The sequence below is a fragment of the Uloborus diversus genome, chromosome 9, assembly GCF_026930045.1.
Source record: "Uloborus diversus isolate 005 chromosome 9, Udiv.v.3.1, whole genome shotgun sequence".
Lineage (NCBI taxonomy): Eukaryota > Metazoa > Arthropoda > Arachnida > Araneae > Uloboridae > Uloborus > Uloborus diversus.
The window spans coordinates 129,050,223-129,073,071 of NC_072739.1; the positions used below are offsets into that span (position 1 = coordinate 129,050,223).

Genomic DNA, 22,849 nt, shown 5'->3' on the forward strand with positions numbered 1-22,849 from the left:
TAAAGAAAGGAATCGGACCGAAAACAAGGTAAGAAAAGGTCAACCGGCAAAATTAACACAATGTGATGGGAGATTTACAGTTAAAAATTTATGAAAAATACACATTTGAGTGCTATGAAAGTTTCTGCATAATATAATGAAAAAATTTACGTTTAATTTTTACCTAAAATTGTTCGCCACGTTCTCAGATTAGCTTATTAAATGGAACTTCTTCCCGCAGAAATTTTCTTGTTCGTGCGAAAAGCAGAAAGCTTGAGCTTTTCGCCACAAAATCAATGATAAATAAGCTCAAAACGTTTGGAATTATGGATTACTTACAGATAAAAATGATTTCAACATTTTTGGTTAAATTGTTGTAAATAGAAGAAAAAATGAGGAATTTAATTTTAAGAATTTGGATCAGTTAATCAGGGTATACGCCCAAAATGTCGCGGCCAAAATGTCGCGGGCCAAAATGTCGCGGCCAAAATGTCGCCGTCCCAAAATGTCGCCGTTCCAAAATGTCGCCGTTCCAAAATGTCGCCGGTCCAAAATGTCGCTGTCCCAAAATGTCGCCAGTCTAAAATGTCGCCGGTTCAAAATGTCGCCGGTTCAAAATGTCGCCGGTTCAAAATGTCGCCGTCCCAAAATGTCGCCGGTCCAAAATGTCGCCGGCCCAAAATGTCGCCAGTCCAAAATGTCGCCAGTCCAAAATGTCGCCAGTCCAAAATGTCGCCAGTCCAAAATATCGCCGGTTCAAAATGTCGCCAGTCCAAAATGTCGCCGGCCCAAAATTCGCTAGTTCAATTGGTACGAAAAATTTAAATGTACGTCGATGCTTTTCAGCATAAAAGTTGCGAAAGAATATTAATTGCCTTTCAAAGTAAGTTCCTTCAAAAATTCCAAACGTTTTCTCCTGTCTTAATTCGTAAGCATCAGATTAATTCCAGAAAATTAATAGTTTTCAGAAAAACATACGTTTTTCTGTATACTATTAAGAACGTAAACATGCGAAAGGCTGCTGCAACGGATTTCTCTTTCTCGTTTAATCTAATTAATAATAATACTCAAGATGTAAAGCAAAGGATCAAGATGTAACGCAAGGATTCAGACAAAAAATTGGTATGGAAGTAAAACTAAACTGTTCTAAAGGCGAATGAAAGAATAGTGAGGCGCTATGTGAATAAGGCAAGAGAATAGACGGCTTGTATTTTTTGGCATAATGAAGTAAAAACAAATAACTCCTTCACTCTAGCATATTATTACCTTAGCGACAAGTCAGTAATTTAGGGGATCAGGCGGAATGGCCCACGACTTTGAATTTTTTTTTATATATACAAGTGGAAGTGCTTTTTATAGCAATCCTATGAAATTTGCATTGGTTATATGCCCGTTATCCTCCCTCTCCCCTTTCACTAGAAAAATTCGAAATCACGGGCCAGGGTGGAAATCAAGTAGAAAGGTATCTTAATGAAATTTAATTTTCTCATAGATTTTTTAACATCACCCTAAGAACTGTAAAAAAAAAAAAAAAAAAAACTGTACGTTTTCAGTGAGATATACGTTGGTTAACGTAAGATCAAAACTGTTCTGAGACTTTTTCTGGAAATGAAACTGAAGAAGTTTAACAAGACTGCTCGAGACCTTCCTCTGAGAGGACATTTGTATGTCCTTTGCGACCGGGATTTTGGGACAGCAAAACAAATGTTTAACAGAGATGACAGATTATTGCCGTGGAAACTCTGTCTTATGAGTAAAATTCTGAAATTACGTCGAAATCTTCACCGTCAAATCTTTTGAAATCAATGAAACCCGTAATTGCTAAAACAGGTGTCTTTCACTCAGATTTTTGAAAACGACTCTACGCGATGACAAATATTTTCAATTCTCAACATTCATGAAATGTATATATTCGATAGAACATCAAGGGGGACAATTTCAGAACAGCTATTTTATTACAGGTTTTCAAGAGGATACTTTCATGCTTGCGAAGTAGCGCTTGTCAGCTGAATCACATTTTCCAATTTTAAATAGAAAAGAAAAAATTTCACAATGTAGGGTGAAATAACTGATATCAATGAGATTATTCAGATCAATTTTGACCTAGACTTATTTTTAAAATGAGTTTCAAAAAGTAATAGTTCTAGCTCAATATAGCTTGGTAATTCAGAAAGAAAAGAATACTGATAATAATAATAATAAACAAATAAGTTTCCCCATCTCAGAAAAAAATGCTGTTTTAATTATTGAATTTTTACTACGCAAATTGTATAAGAATGCAAACTCAGTTTTTATTTAACACCCACGCTAGTTAAAGTGCTACAAAAATGAGAGGAATACACGGCTAATTTAGATTTTATTGATATCTTGCTCAACCTCTCATATTTAAATTCAGTATATTTTTCATTGTTTATTTAATTACGCTGACTCACGTAAACGATTACGAAACTCAACTTAACGAAAATAAGGCTTGTTTTCGTTTAATTTCACTTGCATACTACATTTTTGTATGAATCCTCGCATTACTTCTTGAGATATAGCAGTCACATAAAACGATTAAAAATATTCGGTGATCCATCCTTTTGGGATGACTGAAGCCAAAAATAAATGAGCAACTCGCCCTTTAAGATATACCTGTAGACCAAATTTTGTCTTAACCCTTGTACAGTAGACCCTCGTTTTACGCGGGTGTTATGTTCCACGGAAATGCTGCGTAAATCGAAACCGCGTAAATTGAGACCTAATATCAAAAATAGGGAATGGGTTCAAAATAGGGATTAGGTTCCGTAGATAAAAAAAATACTTCATTCTAGTGATGACTAATTGTATGAAAAGTTTAATGTGTACTTATATCGATTTTTATGCATAATATGCATAAAGAAAACAAACTAATTTCGTGTTCTGTTTATGAAGAAGAGCTGGCTAGGATAGTCTTTTGGTAGTCATTAAGAATTTTTCCTCTAATTCTTTGTTGAGCATTAACGCATCCATGACCACTTGCGTCATTTCCTAGATAAAATCTTCCTTTACTAACAAATCAGAAAAAAGATTATTTCTATTGTCTACGAATGGTTCAAAATTTTCAATGTGAGCGTTTTTGGTTGTGTGTCACCGGAGTCGGTATCCTCGTTGGTTTTGACCTCCTTTGTCACTCCTAAAAGCTCTTCTTCCAGTGAGTTCTGAACTGTGTGAGTTTAATCACTTTACTTCTATAACGGAAAAAGCTCTGGAAACAATCGCATAAAATGTCTCCAAGGACCCAAGTTCGATTATTAGCACGCCAAAATGCAGTTAGTTACGAGTAATCTGCAATCTATAGGAGCTTGGGTTTTGAAAGAGAGGAAAATGTTACCTGTTTGCATTGCCGCATCAGCGTAAAACCGAAACTCATCTGCGTAAATAAAATAAAGGTGTCAAATCTTCAACCGCGTATAATCGAAACCGCGTAAAATAAACCTGCTGAAAACGAGGGTCTACTGTATTACTTTTTGAGATATATCAGTCACAGATAAAAAAAAAGAAAGGAAAAAAAACATTCGATTGCTCCACCCTCTGGTGTTATTGGCCCCAAAATCTGTCCCCCTGCTGCTTCCTAACATTTTATTTGATTCCGTTCATCATTTTTCGAGCAATGACAGTCACGCATATCGATGAAAACGTTCAGTTACTCCACTATCTTGAACGAATTGACGCAAAAAAAACCACGCAGCCCTAAATCATATATGGGTACCTGCGGGTATTGTTCGAATTCTTACCACAGGTTTTGACGTAGAATGGCCCCAAAAAATCGGTCACATACAAACGCACACTATTCTTGAAGAAAAGTTTTAAAAAATTTATCGAACGTCAGAACTGAACGCCGTCGGAACGTTTTACAGTTGGTAGATAGCGAGTCACAAGAAATAAGATAACGTAACACTTGTATTCTATTTGTTTGCTGAAAACAGCCGAGAGTTGCGAATCAAAACGGAATAATCTTTTTAGAATTCATCAAGAAACTCAGTTCAGTCCCATTTTTAACGAAGACATTCATTAAAGGCAGTAATCATTAATTCTGCAAATTTGGTGTTAAACAGCATTTTTGTACATTTACATTTTTCTTACCAACTGAATGAGCGAATTTTGGTTCTACGACATTTTGGCCCGGCGACATTTTGGACAGGCGACATTTTGGCCCGGCGACATTTTGGACAGGCGACATTTTGGCCCAGCGACATTTTGGCCCGGCGACATTTTGGGCCGGCGACATTTTGGATCGGCGACATTTTGGCCCGGCGACATTTTGGCCCGGCGACATTTTGGCCCGGCGACATTTTGGACAAGCGACATTTTGGACCGGCGACATTTTGGCCTGGCGACATTTTGGACAAGCGACATTTCGGCCCGGCGACATTTTGAACCGGCGACATTTTGGCCGCGACATTTTGTCCCGCGACATTTCGGTGGCGACATTTTGACCCCAAACCGTTAATCAGGACGGTGAAGGTGTACTTGTGAGAGGGTGCATATCAGCACCAGGACTTGGTAGTTTAGAATTTTTTGATGAAATAATGAATCATGCTGTTCATTTAAATATTTTTAAAAACAATTTCAAACTCTTAGCCAAAAATTTGTTATCGGAAACAACTTTTTTCTTTATCAAAATAACGATAAGAAGCACGCAGTTGTCAACGTTTGCGTCTAGTGCTTCGAAAAGTGACCTAAAGTTTAGAAAATATCCCCTCAATCTCCAGAATTGAATTAACGTAACGTATTTAGAGATATCTAGAGGCTAGATTACGAAAATACGACTTTGAAACGAAAAGAGAGCTAGAAAGAGTAAGGTTCGAAGTGTGGCTGAACACTTACTCAGAAATTGCCCCAAAAAAAAGAAAGAAAAAACAATAAAATCTAATCCCAGACGTTTAAAAGCTATTGTTGATATTTCATGATATTCTACTAAATAATAACTTAGGAAAAAAGTTAGATTATTCAATAATATCAAGACATTTTTTAATGTGTACAAAGACTTTTGTAAAATAAAATTTCCGGCACTTTTTGGTTTTCGATTTTTTTTAAAAATAAGTTTTAACATTTTATTAAAAGTTAAGTTACAACATATAGTTTTGTTAAAAATAGATCATAAATCGTATAATTAAATACCTATTCCAAAGTATTAATTATAACCAATGGCGGCCTACTTCATTGAAAGTCGTAGGTGTCCGAACACTTTTGGGAGCCACTGTATGTGCAATACGCAAATTATCGGAAATTCTCTAATCCAGAACCTCAACTAACCAAAGTTTGTTTTCTTGAAATTTATGTATTTTTATGTATTTGTTTGGAACACTGTCAATAACTCATAATTTTTTAAATGCTATTAACTTCAAAAGCAATCAATGTAATTATTTTTTGCAACGTATTTAGGCTGAAAAAACAAAACATTACGTTAACTGCATCATTAATAGAACGCTGCAGGTAAAATACATAAAAATTGTGTGTGTGTCTGTATATCAGTGAGTATATTAATGGAATGAAGTTTTTAGACAGTAGTTATGAAATTAAACTCCGTAAAATTGTTCAGAAAAAAACTTTCGTATGCATTAAAAATGTGTTCTAGTAATTTTATTAGAATTAACTTTTAATTTTTACTATACTTTTATTATATGTACGATTGGATTATTATATTTACTCTTTTTAAAATTCAGGATTACAAATTTTTACTACAGATGGCAGCACCAACATGAAACCGGAGAATCATCAGAAACCGCATTAACTTTAGTGCTGCCATCTAACGAGACACCGTGGAAAATGAATAGTCTTGCTTCTGATTCATAGATGGCAGCATTGACATAAATTGGAAAACACTCTGTGTACACGAACATTTTCGCTTAAAACACCGAAAATGTTACGCCTTTTCTTTTAACTTTATTGAAAAAGGCAACAGTAGAGTAAAAAAATTGTAATTTCACAACGCGTATTGTCTTTGAAATTCGAGGTTTTGATATTTGAATTTATACGGCGCAATTTATCGTGTTTTTATTACATGAGTATTTAGTGATAAAAAACAACAATTTGAAATTTTTGCAACATAATTTTTTGTTGGTACTTATCACCACTAGATAATCCAATCCAGTATTAGAGATATCCACTAGATATCCAGGTAATTGTAGAAGTTCGATAAAAATGACCCAGTTAAAAGTTCCGAAAATGTTCGCAGTGTTAAAATGGCAATTTTATTTTAAAAATATTTGTAATTTATAATAAAACCTTGAATATGTAAGAAAAGAGCTAACAAAGTGTACAATGCAGTTCAATATCCAATTTTTTTCTTTTCTCTGGTAAGCCTGACGAAGGGGGAAATTGTTATTACCCGCCTATTTGAATCTTTTTATTCGCGCCAATAGACGTTGTTCCTATTTCGACAAACATTCTGTCGACTGAAACAGTACATTGTTGTGCAGTAGAACCTCGATTATGGGAAGTTCTCTTTTCCATAATCTCAATTAACCAAAGTCGGTTTCCTTCAAATTTATGTATTTACTAAATGTTTTGGACACTGTTGATAATTCTAATTTTTTAAAGCTATTAACTTCAAAAGCAATCAAATCTAAAAGTAGTATTTAGGTTTAAAGAACAAAACCTTATGTTAACTGCATCATATGTATAATTCTGCAGATAAAAGTTTTCTATAGTATATCTATTAAATTGGCATTGCATTTTCTAGATTGTGTGTTATTTATTTGTAAAAAAAAAGAAAAGAAAAACATGCATATAATTGCAGTAATATAGTTAAAAAACATCCTATTTAATAATTTTGTAAATGTTCCCACGTTTAAATCCAGAGTTAAAGTTTCCACCGTTCCTGTCAGCCGTTTTTAAACGCAGCGGAAACTCTTTAATCCGAACCCTGTAATCAGAACTTCCACTAATCCGAAAACCGAGATGAGCGAGAACGTTTGAAGTAAACATTGTTTTTAAACTCTAACTAATTAGCATATTATACACAGTAATGCAGTTCAGTACTGTATACTACATTGTACGCTTATTTATTTGTTTTTTATATTGTAATACTGTTTATAATCATTGTTTACAATTACAGTAATTAAATTAAAAAAAAAATGTAAAATTATTGTAAAGTAGTTTGCACTTTTCTGTGACGCGTATGATAAATTTTAGACACGCTCTAGCTGCTGCTTAGTACAGGTACAGGACACGCATAAAGCATATGTCTTGTACTCCGAATGATTTGATAGTTCGAAACCACCCTGTCCCCAATTAGTTTGGGTTTAAAAGGTTCTACTTTACCCTCTTTTATACGGAATTTTCGATTTACCGAAGATGGCTCGGCCCGATCAGTTTGGTTAACATATGTTATACTGTCCTGACCTGGGAACCACACGAACAATGTAATAATAGGAAAAGTTTCAATAGGTAGCAATTGAAAGAGCATACTGAGACGTTTTTTGGGCTCAGAAATTATTTACCCACATGTCCTCGTTATCGAGAGAAACGGTCTCACAGTCTGTCGAAATTTTAGGAAAAGGACCAAATTTAAAGATGTGGCGAGAAATGGAAGATACCCCTCGATTTCACAATCGGCATGTGGCAGGACATCCATCTGCAAAACGCGTGAAAGATGTCTTCCATTGCTCACCAAATCTCGCTAAATTTGGCAACTTGAGTGAAAATTTACGCACACTTTTTAAGACATCATATTTTGATTGCGGTGACACGAGGGCAAGTAACTGATGCGTCCAGAAACATGTTTTACTATTCTCTTTCAAATGCTACCTGTTATTTCATTTTCATCATCGCACTGTAGTATGGTTCTTGGTGAGAAACAAGAAAGGAAAGGCTCCTCACCTGGCTGCAATATGCAGGACCGTGGCTCCGTCCTTATCCCTGTCCCACAACGTGCAGTCCGTGTTTCTGAGGAGCCAGACCAGGGCCGGGAGCTTGCCCATGGCGGCCGCGTCGTGCGCGGGCGTCGCGCCCACGAAGCTGCGGCAGTTGGCGCGCATGCCGCACTTGGTGACCAGGAACTCGAGCACCTTGACGTGCCCTCCCCGGGCGGCATAGTGCACGCACGAGGCGCCGAAGTCGTCGTGCAGCCCCTGCAGCAGCTCTTGCTTCTTGCGCAGCAGCTGCAGCCCCTGCAGGTCGCCCTCCCGGGCGGCGACCAGGGCGCGGTGGATGAGGGGCACTTCTGGCATCGAAGGTCGGTGGGCCCAACACACCGGGGGATACGCTTCTGAAAAGAGAAGAAGAACGATGCGGTTAACAACTTGTTACAACTTCTATAGTTCAAGCAGCTATTAAGGTCCTCATTTATACGTTCAGTTTAAATAATAAACTTAAGGCGTACTATACTCAAGGCAACTAAGTCAAATCAACTTTCGAAAAAATTGCCTATCAACTAGTTGACTGACGTTTTTCGTTGTCTTCACACGAGGCAACTTAGTTGACTCAACTTTTCTTCTAATAAGCCAAATTTATTCAAGCATCATAACGCTCTCGGCTGCTCGGCAACGCTGTTGAACCAAGTTGAGTCAATTCGAGTTAACGTTTACTCGAGTGTAGAGCAATCGCTTGGCAATGTCCGGATGAGTTGAATCAAATAAAACGTTGATTCAACTCATCGGAAAGAAAATGGTAGTGGCACATGTGCCTAGCATACGTGACGAGTTTACAGTCGCGTGAAGGATGCCAGGCGATTCCTTCACTTTTCTACCTTTGTTACACATCCTGATAACCAGGGCCCGACTAACTAAAAGTGAGGCTCTAGGAACACAATAATTTGGAGGCCCCCTGAAGGCTGTACAGTAGAATGCAGTGGTTGATTTGTAGTGGTTTGGAACCCGTCGGAAGGCATTTTTGGGAGCCCCTTTGTCTATCACAGAACTATGTAAATCATTTATCATGTGCATTTATGAATCTCCTTCGAGGCCTCTCTTAATTGTGACATGGTAAATTCCTAACTGGGAGAATGAATAAAAATTCTCCTTCAAGAAAGTTTTTTACCAATTAACAAGTAATTAATTTTTAGTTATTATTTTTAAAATGTGTGTATTTTTTGTATAATTGTAATGCTATGCATAATTTTTTATGTAAATTGTTGCCCCTTAAGAAGAGGGGGCCCTAGGTCCAGGCCTAGTAGGCCTGTGCGGTAATCAGGCCCTTCTGATAACCATCCGTTCGAAGTTGATTCAACTAAGTTGCCTCGTTTGAAGGAGGCCTTAGCAACCTCCTAATGAAATATAATGATTTTTAGTTCCTGTAGTCTTTAATAAAGCAAAATAGCATTGAACTAAACATTTAGCATTGAACTAAAATATTTCCTCCATCCTAAAATACTCGTTACATTTGGGTCAAAAATTTTGAACGAAGTTAGTTGCTACATTTGAATACTTTTATACTACATATTAAAATTGATGTTTTAATTATTTTATGAATTGCTTCTGCTCATTGTCCAAGTCTACAAAGAGCAAGTGCGTACTGGTTCCAGCTTTTGCGTTCGAGATTTTGTAGTAAAAAGTGAAAAAGAAACACTTTCATTTTATTCAAAAAACTGGATTTAGTACTTGTGGTGTTTGAGTTGTTTTACTTTTAATTCTCCGTATTAAAAAAGATTTGCTCTCGAAAGCTTCCGAAATCTATAGAAATATGGGAACTTCGGTATTTTTTAAATGGTAATCCCAGTATCAGAAAGAACCGTAAGATCGTAAGTAGCGGAAACTTTTCACTTATAATAAGCAACCGTATTTATCGGAAACCGTTCTTAAATTAAAAGCAGAAATCTTTCATGTAAAAAAAAGCAACCGTATTGAATGGAAACAATACACGTATAATAAACAACCATATTGAACGGAAACCTTTCACGTATCTTGAGTAACGTATTGAACGAAAACAATTCGCGTAAAACAAACAACCATATTTAACGGAAGTCTTTACGTATCTTAAATTTTTCGTTTTCTTAATTTTTTTTTGTAATTTTTTCTTATTAACGAAGCTAAAGAATTTATGTCGTCTTATAAATTTATGAAGAACAAACTTAGGTATGTTACTGTTTTCAGAAGAAAAAAAATCGTCACAGAATTCAGTAAAATTATACTTTGATAATAAATTAAGGATCTGCTGTTGTTGACTGCGATTTTTCGCCGATAAGATGCATTATTTCCAGTCAAACATAAAATATATTCAATAATAGTAATACGAACTCTTGCATGGTTCAATATCACGGTTACATTTGAGTAAGGTTTCTATGTACGAATAATAATAACAGAAAATTATCTTCCTCGTCTCTTTCAGACCGGGATATTTCAGCTTCCTTGAACTAGCAATGTTTGCGGGACAGACTACTTGAAAACAGGACATATGGTCACTTTAATCCCACAGTGCGCAAATTTTACAAATTAAAAAACAAAGATTGAAAATAGCATGCCGTTTATTTGATAAATTGTATATGATAAAAAAATTGAACCAACAATTTTAGGTAGTTTACCGTTACAGGTACGTCACTTTTGGTTTTGCGATCTGTTTACTTTCTATCTTGGCAAAAAATAAAAATAACATTTACAACCGCCATGTTTGCTTCTCTTTTTTAAATTTTTTTAAATATTTTTCTTTTTTGTCTTAACAGGGCTTTTAATATTTCTCAATGACTCGATACATTTATTTGGCGGACTATTTAAAATCGTAATGGACTTTTTGCTGTTTTTTATCTAGTTGGCGGATTTTTTTAATCCAACTTTTCACGTTGCTTAATTTGAGTTTTTTTTTTTTTTTTTTTGTTTTTTTTTTTCAATTTGTCGAATTGTTCTGCATTTTAATAGCTAAATTTAAGATTTTTTCATCTTAATGGGACTTTTAGTCTTATTTAATGGCTTGTTTAGTTCAACGTTTATCAAAAAGAGAAAACAACGCACGGCATCGTCATTTTTGTAGTCTCTATGTAACTTTGAACAAACATAGCGGCGATTAAAATGAAAAATAATCGCCAAGAAAAAAAATCCGCCAAATAACTACACACTCTATAACAGAAAAATACCTATTTTTAAAATGTCCTGTCTATATTACAAACTGCAAAAACTATACGATGACGATCAACAAAAGAATTCTTTACTGTTTGCACAAGGTTTACTAAAGGATTATAACGCATACGACACGAAAAGCTAAGCTTAAACATTTCGAGTTCAGTAGACATTACAAACGCATATTTCACCCGCTGCTTATGGACAATCGTCCATCCCGATTATTATGTCCACCCTCTCATTCCCTCTTCACCCTCCGTGTCCGCTCCAGATACGTGTTGTCCTTCATATCCCCCCAACCCTGAAGGGACATTCGTGATGGTGTGATCGGAAGGGATCTATCTCTGCTCTTGACAGGTGGTCAGGCAGCGACCGTTCTATGAAATGAGTCGGCACACACCTATACGCAATCTGTTTCCGAATTCCTCCCGCATCGTTTTTATTTCTCGATCGAACGAGAAGGGAAGGATGAATGCTTTTTCAACTCATAGAACGATTGAAAATAAGTGGAAGAATACTTGTTTCGTCAATGAGTATCAAAATTGTTTCTTTTGGTACGAATGTCACATTATACATTTTCAAAATACTCATATAAATAATAGCCGATGATCGAGTAACCCGCGTGCTTCAACAATAAAACTCGCGCCACGGCATGATAATTTGATAATATGCTTTAGTAATGTTTAAAATGCAGGGAAAGACTTTATCGTGACAAGGCTGAACTCGATCCGGTAACTTAACTGTTTTACTGGTGAGACTCATTTCAGGGGAATGAAGAAACGAAAAAATGGTCAACAATGAGCGCTACATACCGGAGTTTATGGTTAATCCACTGGATTTAGGCTTTGGCTTCGTTTAAATGTAGAAGAGTAGAAGCAATTTTCACTCGTCATGCCTTGACGGGCGACTTTCTATCATAAAATAATACAGTAGACCCTCGTTTTACGCGGGTTTATTTTGCGCGGTTTTGATTACCCGCGGTTTAATATTGGACGCCGTTATTTTATTTAAAGCGGATGAGTTTTGATTTTACGTGGATGCCGCAATGCAAACAGATAAAATTTTCCCCTCTTTCTAATTCCCAAACTCCTGAGACTGCAGATTGTAAGTCATCAACTGAATTTTGGCACGTTATTAAGCGAGCTTGGATCACTAGAGACATTTTATGCGATTGATTCCTGAGTTGAGAAGAGTTTTTAGGAGTGACAAAGGAGGAAGAAACAGCCGAGGATACCGACATCGGTGACATACAACCAAAAACGTTCACATTGAAATTTTTGAGCCATTCGTTGACAATAGCAATTGATCTTTCTGATTTGTTAGTGAAAGAAGATCTCCCCATAAGAAGTGACGCGATTGACCATGAATGGGTTAATGCTCTGTATGAACTACAGAGAAAAATTCTTGACAACTGCCAAAAGACTATCATAACCAGTTTCTTTTTATAAGCACTAAATTAATTTTTATGTTCTTTACACTGTAAAAACGATTCAGAAACGTTCCTGGAATATAATGGGCAACTGATGAGCCCAATTTCTGCCACTAACAGGTCTTGTAAAAGCCAGGAATGTTTTCCACTAAAATTCAGTAACCTTCCTGAAATTATCCTGGAAGCCTGCTGAAAAATTCAGAAATCTTCCCGTTTAAAGCCAGTCGTGTCTCTGGAACTTTAGAGTAATAACTTAGTAGGCCTAACATAATAACTTGACACCTTTCTTATTTATCAAGAAAGTTCCAAAAATAGCATTGGAAACATGGTCAAAGCTAAAACAGAATTTCAAGAAAGTATTAAGAATTTTACTCTCCTGCGATTATTGCACAGTTACACAGTCCATGGACGTATTCGCTCCCTTTGGGAGCTTAATTAGTCTTGGCGGGCCGTAATTAAACTAAAGCCGATACACATTATAAATACCCTCAGTTAATCTTTGAACTGGGTGCTAAAAATATTTTCACAACTGTGAGAAGTTTGCACTCGTACAACTTGTAGCAATTCAGGAATTTTTTTGACAATAATACTTGAATTTTCCCGGAAGTAAATAAAGACTGTTGACATCCCGAAACGTTACACGGAAATAATCAATATTATTTCGGAATTTTTTACAGTGTATGCATGTTGTGCATAAGTATTGGACTAAGTACGCATTAAATTTATATATATATATATATATATATATATATATATATATATATATATATATATATATATATTGCTCTAACACTAGAATAGTTTTTTTTTCATCTACGGAACCTAACCCCTATTTTAACACAACTATTAAGTCTTAATTTACGCGATTTTGATCGACGTGGCATTTCCGAGGAACGTAACCCCCGCATAAAACGAGGGTCTACTGTATTTAAAAATAAATTTTTCAATTTCTGTTAAGAATAGTTCCTAATATTTTTCCTACTCAGTCCATTAACACGGATGTGACATTTTTACGCATATACTTGCACGTTATTCAAGGAGTTTCGAACTTTGACTTTAAGTTTCTAATACGTGTTGCGGGTGTGACTGTGCGGTCACACCCGCAACATGAACATATCTTTAGTTTTTAAGTACAAAACTTTTGTAGAAAGTTGATACTCTGTGCATTATGATGCATAATGTGTAGTTCCTTATATTCAAATATGTTTAAATCAAAAGTCAAACTTTAAAATTTCGGAATTAAAGTACAAAATAACGTAAAACTGCCCCACCCGTGTATGTGGCAAAAGAATTCTACAACTAAAAATTGCTCTAAAAAAGGAGGGGGGAGGGGAGGAAATATTTGAAATTAAAAAGCGAAGTATTTTCGTGTTCTCGACTTGAGAAAATACGAACCAAGGTTTTTTTTTTATCTTCCTTTTTATCATCTTTCCTTGAGTATATTTAATCAATTAGTCAGGGGTGCCCACCAAGGGGGGATCATGGCGCATACTGCGCCATTAAACTTTTTAGGGGGGTGTTTTGAGGGGTATTTTTCTCGTTTGGGGGGCTCTTGCTTTTGGGGAGGGGGATCTCGACGATATTGAGTAGGGGGGGGGGGGTGCGCCCTTGCTCTAGGTGGGTGTTCACCCTTGAATAAGTATAAGTATAAACTAATAAAATTAACGAATGTGCTGAAAAGTAAAATAATCAATTAACCAACGTTGCGAAACACAAAAATTGCAAATTACTGCAGACACGTGTTTCGGTGTTACAAGGAACACCTTTTTCAATGACAAGAATTGTGAGCTTCTGGATGAAAATTCATCCGAGAAAAGCCTTCTTTTCTCGAATGACTCGTTGGTTAATTGATTATTTTACTAAAAAAGTATTTTTTCTTACGTGGCAGAAATTAGGCGTATCAGTTGCCCAAAGGATCGTTTCGGAGTTTCTTTTCACAGTGCAAATGATACTAATGTTTTTAATGACCACTTTTCAAAAAAATACCGCTAATTTCGATCTATATTTTCCTTTATTGGCTCCTGAAACCTTGCTTTTCCTTTAACATCTTACGGAATATTGGTTGGAGATGACACGAGCAGAATGAAAGGACATATTTTTCTTCATGTATTTCACTGTAATACAGAAAACCGGAAAAATGTTTATCTGTCCCCTCATAGCACCGAAATATTCAATTAAACTGTTTGGTTTTTTAGCGATGCGATCAAAAACTTTATTTGCTATTTTCAGTAAACAAAATTCAGGAAGAAACTCCTTAAGAGTATGGAATAGAATGTACAAGGAGAAACAAAACATTTCCGCATTTGAATCGAGTTGGACGGTTAAAAGAAAAAACACTCTTAACTTTTCCCACAAAGTAATTGTTGATTCATATAGAGCATAATTGAATAAGAACAGAGAAATAAACAATGCACTGTTAGCTATTTCAAATTCATTTAACAAGCGAAAGAATTATCGCAGATGAACAATTCGGCAATCAATGACCGACTTCGGCGTAAGTAGTCTGAAATAGTTTTTCTAACACCCATTATGTTCACAAATAGCTTTTAGAATAGGATTGAATACTTCGGTTTCAGTAAAAAAAGAATTCATTCAGTCCATTAAAGTCATACCGTTTCATATTTATTCGATTGTTTTTTTTGGCTACAGTAGACACTAAAAATGCTGAAAATTGAGCAAAAAATCGAAATTTTTTTAAAAGCCTTTTTTTAAATACTATATACTGTATTCAGATCAACAAGATTTTTTTCATTCCATGCATTATTTAATGAATTGTGGGTTTGTTTTGTTTTCCGCATCCGTGGTAACCCCCCTCAATTTACATTTTGAAGCACATATACACTGCTGCCACTATTTACATAAAAACATAAACATAAAATGTTCCATGCAGCACAATATTTATTGAATTATAATGAAACTTTGGAAACACATTCGGATAATATCTAATTATAGTTATACGCATGAATTTCAGTAATAACGGTTATGTAAAATTAGAAATTTATCTCCCTTGTTAAAATCACCGTATTAGCTGAAAATTTCACATAAATCCTCATTTTTTAGGCATTTTTTATAAACTGTCTCCAAAAACATTGCATGTAATGCGTACATTAATGTAATTTTGCCTAATGATTAAAAAACAAGTGTAAATTTAAAGTTTGAAAAACAAATGGGGAGTATGGAGCAATTTGAAACTTTTGTTAATTTTTCGTTAAAATATTTTTTTAATTTTAAATTTCTAAAAAAGTATTATTTTTTTGCACATTTTTTTATTGTTTAAGATGCAATAAATTTACAAGCACACAAAGTTCTAGGCAACTAGATCAATTATTGAAAAAAAAAAAATGTGTCCACTGTAGCCTTAAAGTAGACATATTTTTTCCCTCCAAGATTGTTTTTTTTTTTTTAGAGGGACTGGGATACGTGTAAACACCATATAATTTTACATAGATGGTGAAGTGTATTTTGCAGTGGAGAGTAAAAAAAACAAGATAGTATATTTATTATACAACAAAATATGTTCAATGAAGTTCGTTGTAACGGGAATTGGGTTGTAATGAAATTCAAGTAATGTAATGGAAATTAAATCAAGACTGAAAATTGATTTCGTTCAAACTGATATTTCATTGTTTTGGTATTCGTTGTACCGAGATTTCACTGCATTTTGATTTATGTTTTTTTTTTTTTTTTTTTTGTAATATCAAATAAACAAATAATTGAACCTGAAATAGAGGTTGTTGAAAGTCATTTTCTTTTACTAGATTATTTCTCTGTTGAAGCATTCTGCCTCCCTTCGAGTTAACTGAGCATTAAAATCTTACTGAATGTCATTGTACTTCAATTTCAAAGTACGCTAGTCAAATAGAAGAAAATTAAGGCTTATATTTAAGCATAATCATTCTTTGGGAAAAAATATTCATTTTTTGGATGCAGAAATTTTATTGACAACGAACACTACCAAGATATTGTGACACTATTTAGAGAGTACTCGTAAGATCTTGCACCACTGGTCTGCACTACTGGTCAGCATTAATGAGCTTCTTTCAGCGCATGAAAAATCAACTGAATGTTTAAATGAGATGCTAACTATAAAATTATGTGTTATCTAAAAAAAAATATGTAGGGGAACATGGAGCAAATTGAAATAGCGGGGCAAAAGTGAAATGGTGGAATATTTTCTCTGCCTTCAGCTCAACTTATCTGGTATTATTTTAACAATGCTATGCCATACGTAGTCTATTCCAGGTAGGAAAAAAATACCGCCGAAAATTAAAGCGCTTGGTAATGCAGGCAATTTTTTGAAAATGATACTCACATTGTAATATTTTGTTGTAAGTTAAAAATTATTTTTGTAACTATTAAATGATAAAGTTATTGTTATTAACATTTTAAATATTAATTGAGACCTACTAATATTCAATGCAGCATTAATTTAGTTGATATTATGCTTACTTGCGTTTTAAATAAATTGTAATATTAGTCAAGTGCATAAGGGGCAAAGTGGATGGGGCAAAGTGAAATAATTTGTTCCATTTACTCATTTAATCATTTAACATGAATAACTTACGTTTTCATTTATTAATCAATTCATTTGCATTCTTTCATTTAGTAATTCACTTATTTATTCATTCATTCATTCATTAATTTTCTTACTGATTCATTCTTTTACTCGCTCATTTATTTTTCTTCAAATATTAATTAATTTATTCATTTAACTATTCGTTTATTATTTCATTTTCTTTTTATTTATTCCTTCAACGTTTTATTTACTGATTCTTTTGACCAAAAATATGTTTTGTAATCGAATAGAAAATATTTCATTAGAAACATGTTTAATTTTTCACTTTGCCTCATGAGAATAAAAGTGAAAATTTTTCTTTTTTTAAAGATTCAAATTTACTGCTAAAAATAAAAAATACTGTTTCAACGCGTTTTATTATAAAATACAATGTTCTTTCTTTATGTACTGTAATTTTCAAAACAAATTTCCGATTTGTTCATTCTGAAAAAAACAATCATCTTAACCATTTTACGCGAAATGAAGAGAAGGAACTGGTAGCGTCCATAGTCCCAAGTTTCTCAGGGGGATATGGAGTAAGCAGGGCTGTTCGAACGGAGGAAAAATGACCGAATCCGACTCTTTAATCTGAAAATCAGTGCGACTCCATCTCCACTACTACGCGAGCCTTTGCTGAAATGCTGACTCGGAGGGAAAACGATCAACTCCGACTCTCGGAATTTTAAAACCTTTGCATTTCAACTCTAACTTCTTACAGCAAAATTCAGGATTGCGGAGTCGGAGAGATTGTCTGATAAAGGAGTCGGAGACGGGAGTCGTAGGCTCTAAAATTCCAAGAGTCGGAATAGGAGTTTCTAATTTTCCCTTCGACTCTGCTACTCTGCCAGGGCTGCGGAGTCAGTCAGAATCGAATTGATTTTAGGATAAAGGAGTCGGAGTCAGAGTTGAAAACTCTGATACAGAGGAGTCGGAGCCTTAGGCGGTCGTTTTCGTTCCGACTCTACAGCCCTGCCAAAATCAATGCGACTCCAACTCCGCAACTATGGTATTAAGTTCCTAAGCCGTAGACCTAAGTTTGCATGGATGCTACTGATCTATATAGCAATTTTACAGATCGTGTCCTAGTGGTTCGGATCCCATTTTAAGTTGTAGATTCCTTATCTGTCTAAGTGGCACTTTTTTCCCAGCCAAATATACGAGCCCAAGTTTATTCGGTTTGTCGCTTTGGTTGCAACTCAAGTACGAAGTACCAACTAGTATTGGCGTCCAACTGAAATGAAGATAGTAGTAACTGTCATTCATCACCTCTATCAGCATAATTATTTTCCTTGTTCGAAATAGAAATAACAATGATTACAAAATTGTTGAAATCGTTCTAAATTTGTACTTGACTTTCTACAACGTAACAAATGATATTCATCAGATAGAGCACTACTTTTTTTTATTCAAACCCGTTCCAACGTTGCCGTCCCTAGACCTCATAAAATTTAAACTCAAACATCAAAGAAAGGTCAGAATAGAACAGTAAACTGATAAATATCTAGCAAGAAACTAAAACAAAGAGACTGTCAGCTTGAGAAAAAAAATCCACTTTCCCTATCTTCCATCTAGAGCTAAATTGGGACAAAGGCAAAAGGCACTCCTTCAGGGATTTTACCTTTTCGGGTCCTGAATCTACTTGTCACCGCAAACTACGCCCTTAGAATTTGTAGACGCAATTAGCGAGGCAAAATTCCCAGTGACTTGCATTTTTAAGTTGCATGCAGGTCACCTTGAGCCAGATGAATGAACCTAAGCCCGTGAGAAAAACCTATTTCAAAGCATTTTATGTCCAGTTAAAAAATATTTAGTTTCGAAATCTTTTTTTTTTTTTGAAAATTAAAGCATCTTTTTCAGAATGGAAAATGCCTTTATACTACTTAACTTTAACATTACTACGCTTGCAAAATTAAAAGGTTGTTCGCAATAAATAATTCTGTTCTGTGGTGTACAGTACATTCTCGATTTAATAACCCATATTTACAAAGCTATCTGAGAGAAGGTTTCAGCGTACAGTCTTGAAATTTCGAACATATTAATCAACTGTTGCTGGAAGATTTTCTACTCTTCTAAATCAGTGTGTTTATAAGTTGATTACTTGTAAATTAAAAGGTTGTTCGCAATAGATAATTTACTCTCTGTGGTGTACAGTACATTCTCGATTTAATAACCCATATTTACAAAGCTACCTAAGAGAAGGTTTCAGCGTACAGTCTTGAAATTTCGAACATATTAATCAACCGTTGCTTGAAAACTGAGCTTAAAAATGCGGGAAAGAAATCATTTATCTGTACTTATACTACGTATAGCAAGAAAAAATAATTTTCGCTCATAACAAACAAAATTTAAACTACATTTTATTTTATTTTTTTCCACCTACAAAAAGTACAAAAAGTATTATTTTAGGCACAAAAAAAAAAAAAAAAAAAAAAAACATTTTTATAGATACAGACCTTTTGCAAAAACGGGACTCTTTAAATTTGTTTGAATAGCGCAAATATCTTTTCGAGAGTCCTAAAAGTAATTTATTGTAAGTACTACAAAATCATGGGTTCACTGCATCAAAAATCAAGTTCATATATTTAACAATACGAAAATTTTCCATCCTTTTACAGAGAATTAGCTCATGAATACTCTTCGCATGTACACTTTTCAGATATTTCTTAGTGCCAAAATGATGTTATCTCTCATTTTTAAAATTTAAGACTGAATACGAACATTTTTTTTTTCAAAAATAATTTTAAAATTGACCCCCTTAGATCTATTCTCACGAAAGATAATTTCAAATAAAAAATGATTCTACAAATTTCTCCACTTGTCCTTGAGGCCACAATATGCATGCATTCTTATAATATATCCTGGACTACCTCGATCTGGACAAGAAAGAGGTTTTGGATACTCCCGTCTTTGTAGTATTCTACCAAGCCATGAAAATTGTCTTACTTCGATATAATACTTAGAAAGAAGGAAAAGCAGACGATGTTGATTTTTGACGTTTTTTTTACTTTTAGGAATATTTTTATAGTGTTTTAAGGGCCTTTTTTTGAGATTTTGGAATATTTTTTTCCGTTTAAGTTTTTTTAATTTGATTGGATGACATTGTAAAATTGATCAAAAGTAGAGTTACGAAAAAGTATTGTCACTATATAAGTGAGTTAAAATCTGAAAATGGGAGTTTGCGGTTTGTGGCCAGATTTGCTCAAGAAATTGTGCCCTGTAAAGGAGACTGGTATGTGCTCATAATCAGAAAAGATATCTCGGTTATCGAGATGGCTGCTAATTCTACAGATACGAATGCATTGATAGAGAGATATTCTCGAAAAACAAGCTGGTGCTGGATCCGTTAGGATTGAGTTCCTAATTGCAAGAAAACGTATAACACTGAAAAGCTTCAATAATGATGCTTCTCAGTGTGTAGAGAGGGGATGGGGGGGGGGGGGGAGAAGGGACAAGGCCCGAGCCTGAAGGGGCCCGAGATTTTTAAAAAAATATGTAGGGACGTAGGAGAAACAATATTGCGGGGGGCTCGTAAATGTCTTTTGTGACGAACCCCGAAATTTCTGTTCACGCCCCTGAGTATGAATGCTAAAAAGGGTATCAAAGTATTTGGTTCAATATTTTCCTCCCATAATCTCGCGCCATTGAGGGCTTGCTAGTACTTAAATTCAACATTACAGTTCTCCAGATTCAAATTTCTAAGTCCAATTTTGAATGATTTCTGGAGAATAGTGTACATATTTTCCACTGCTCATATTGACCGTCCCGTCCCGTGTTAAATCCAATGTGAAACATGTGGACCATTCATGTAAGAGGGGGATAAGGTAATACAACTCCAAGGGTTCCCAAAGTAGGTTCTGGAGGGAAAGGCGAGGGGTGCCGCGAAATATCCATGGTATCAATGAATATAATGTAACACGTATAGGTTAAGGTACCGAGAGAAAATTTTAATTCTTCAAGAGTGCCATGACCCAGAACATTTGGAACCCCTAAACTATACTATAGATGTAAAAAAGGTATTTTCTCTGAATAGTTTAAAATCCGGAAAAAAGTTTGACAAAAACCATCTATCTAAAGAATATCCCTGAGCTAACTCGAAAGAAACGGAGAAATTTTTCTAACTGTTTAATGTATGCACGAAATTGATTTTTGCTTCAGTGGACCCACGCTATTGAAATAGCTAGTCCTGAAAGCTTTTGTACTCCTTACTTTAACTGTGAATTTAGAGTTATTTGTTATTAATTACTTTGTTATTAAGTGAGCTAATGTACCTTATAAAATATATAGTAGGTAGACAACTGTATTTTCCAACTTAAGTTTTGTTGTTCTTCTGGCGGACCTATTATTTCGAAACTTAGTGTCTGTCCCACAGTTTGGCAATGAAATTGATCGTAAAAACGATTTTGTATGAAAGCTCGTCTTGCTTGGTGTAAAAGTGAATGTACATTTTTTGATAACGTAATCCTCATATACATAATAGCCGATGATCGAGCAACCCGCGTGTTTCAACAATGAAGCTCGCGCCACGGCATGATAATTTGATAATATGTTTTGGTAGTGTTTAACATGCAGGGAAAGGCTTTATTGTGACAAAGCCGAACTCGATCCGGCAACTTAACTATTTTACTGGTAAGACTGCGTCATTTCAGGGCAATGAAGAATTGAAAATAATGAACGCAATCTACTGGAGTTTAGGGTTAATACACTGGTGTTAGGGTTAAAATTTCAACTATCAAACTAGCAACAAACCAGAAATTGCTTCGTTCAAATGTAGAAGAGTAGAAGTAATTTTCACCCTTCATATCTTGACTGGCGACTTTCTAGTACTAATATAATAATTAACAGCAATTTGAGATATAAATGATTTTGCCAAAAGCCAATCTTGATCCCATATTTACGCGCAAAGCATTTTCTCCGATTTAAAGCATCGTCTAATCTGCATTTAATGGAATTTTGCTATGGCTAAAAACAGTTATTTGAATCTGATAGTGTGGGAGGAGATAGCTTTAACACGTGGTCTCGCATAACCCATGGATGGAAATCACGCAAGGAATAATTTTGTAACACTCGCGTGCTGCAACGACAGCCATTGTTTAAATAGGTTCACATGTGCTGGAACAGGGCGAGGCCGATTTGCCTGAGGATTTTTACGCCGGAAGTTTAATAAATTCTCACTTTCCATGGCTGCTCTAGTGATACTTATCATTTGAATGAAATGAACATGTCTGGATATCAAAAATTATGATTAATGAGTTTTGGATTCTATTGTAGATATCTTGACTGTATAAAACAGTAAAGCGGTTGGTATGATAAAATAGTTGCTTTTTATTGTTTCATCAGCACGCAAGTTATACCTTCTTGCACATAGTCCTTCGCGTTGAAAGAAGTTGTACGAAGAATACAGCTTTTTAAATGAGTGTAAAGGACGGAGTGAACTTCAAAATATTTCAAAACTTAATTTTGTTGATCTACTGCTTTTGAAAAAAAAAAAAAATCCTGAAAGTTTGAGAAGAATCAAACAAGTGCCATCGAAAGTGCAATGACTAGAGGAACTAAATTAATATTTAAAAACAGAAATACAGTATCAGCGTGTGTAAAAATAGTGTGCAGTGTGCTTCAAAAAGCCTGCATGTCGCTACAAAAAAAAAAAAAAAAAAATCTGATGGGCGTTACATAAAGAAGGCTGCAAGTTGCTGAAAAAAAATAGTTGCAGGAAACATAAAAAAAATGGGAGGTATTTCAAAATACCATCGAGGGTGGGGGGGGAGCACCAAAATGAGTAACAGGATGCTGCAAAAAAACGGTTGCAGGGAACTAAAAAGGATTGAAGGTGCTTCAAAATGGCATTAGGAGAACACTAAAACGGGTAGCATGTTG

General features: G+C 35.0%; 1 protein-coding gene across 1 annotated transcript in view; it reads right to left on the reverse strand.

Moving 5' to 3' along the window:
* LOC129229296 (uncharacterized) overlaps positions 1-22,849 on the reverse strand; it is a 284,947-nt gene that overhangs the window by 148,869 nt on the left and 113,229 nt on the right. Inside the window, exon 2 of the mRNA XM_054863573.1 lies at positions 7,825-8,212. Coding sequence (XP_054719548.1) covers positions 7,825-8,174 — 350 coding nt within the window. The 5' untranslated portion in view covers positions 8,175-8,212. The remainder of the gene's footprint in view (positions 1-7,824; positions 8,213-22,849) is intronic.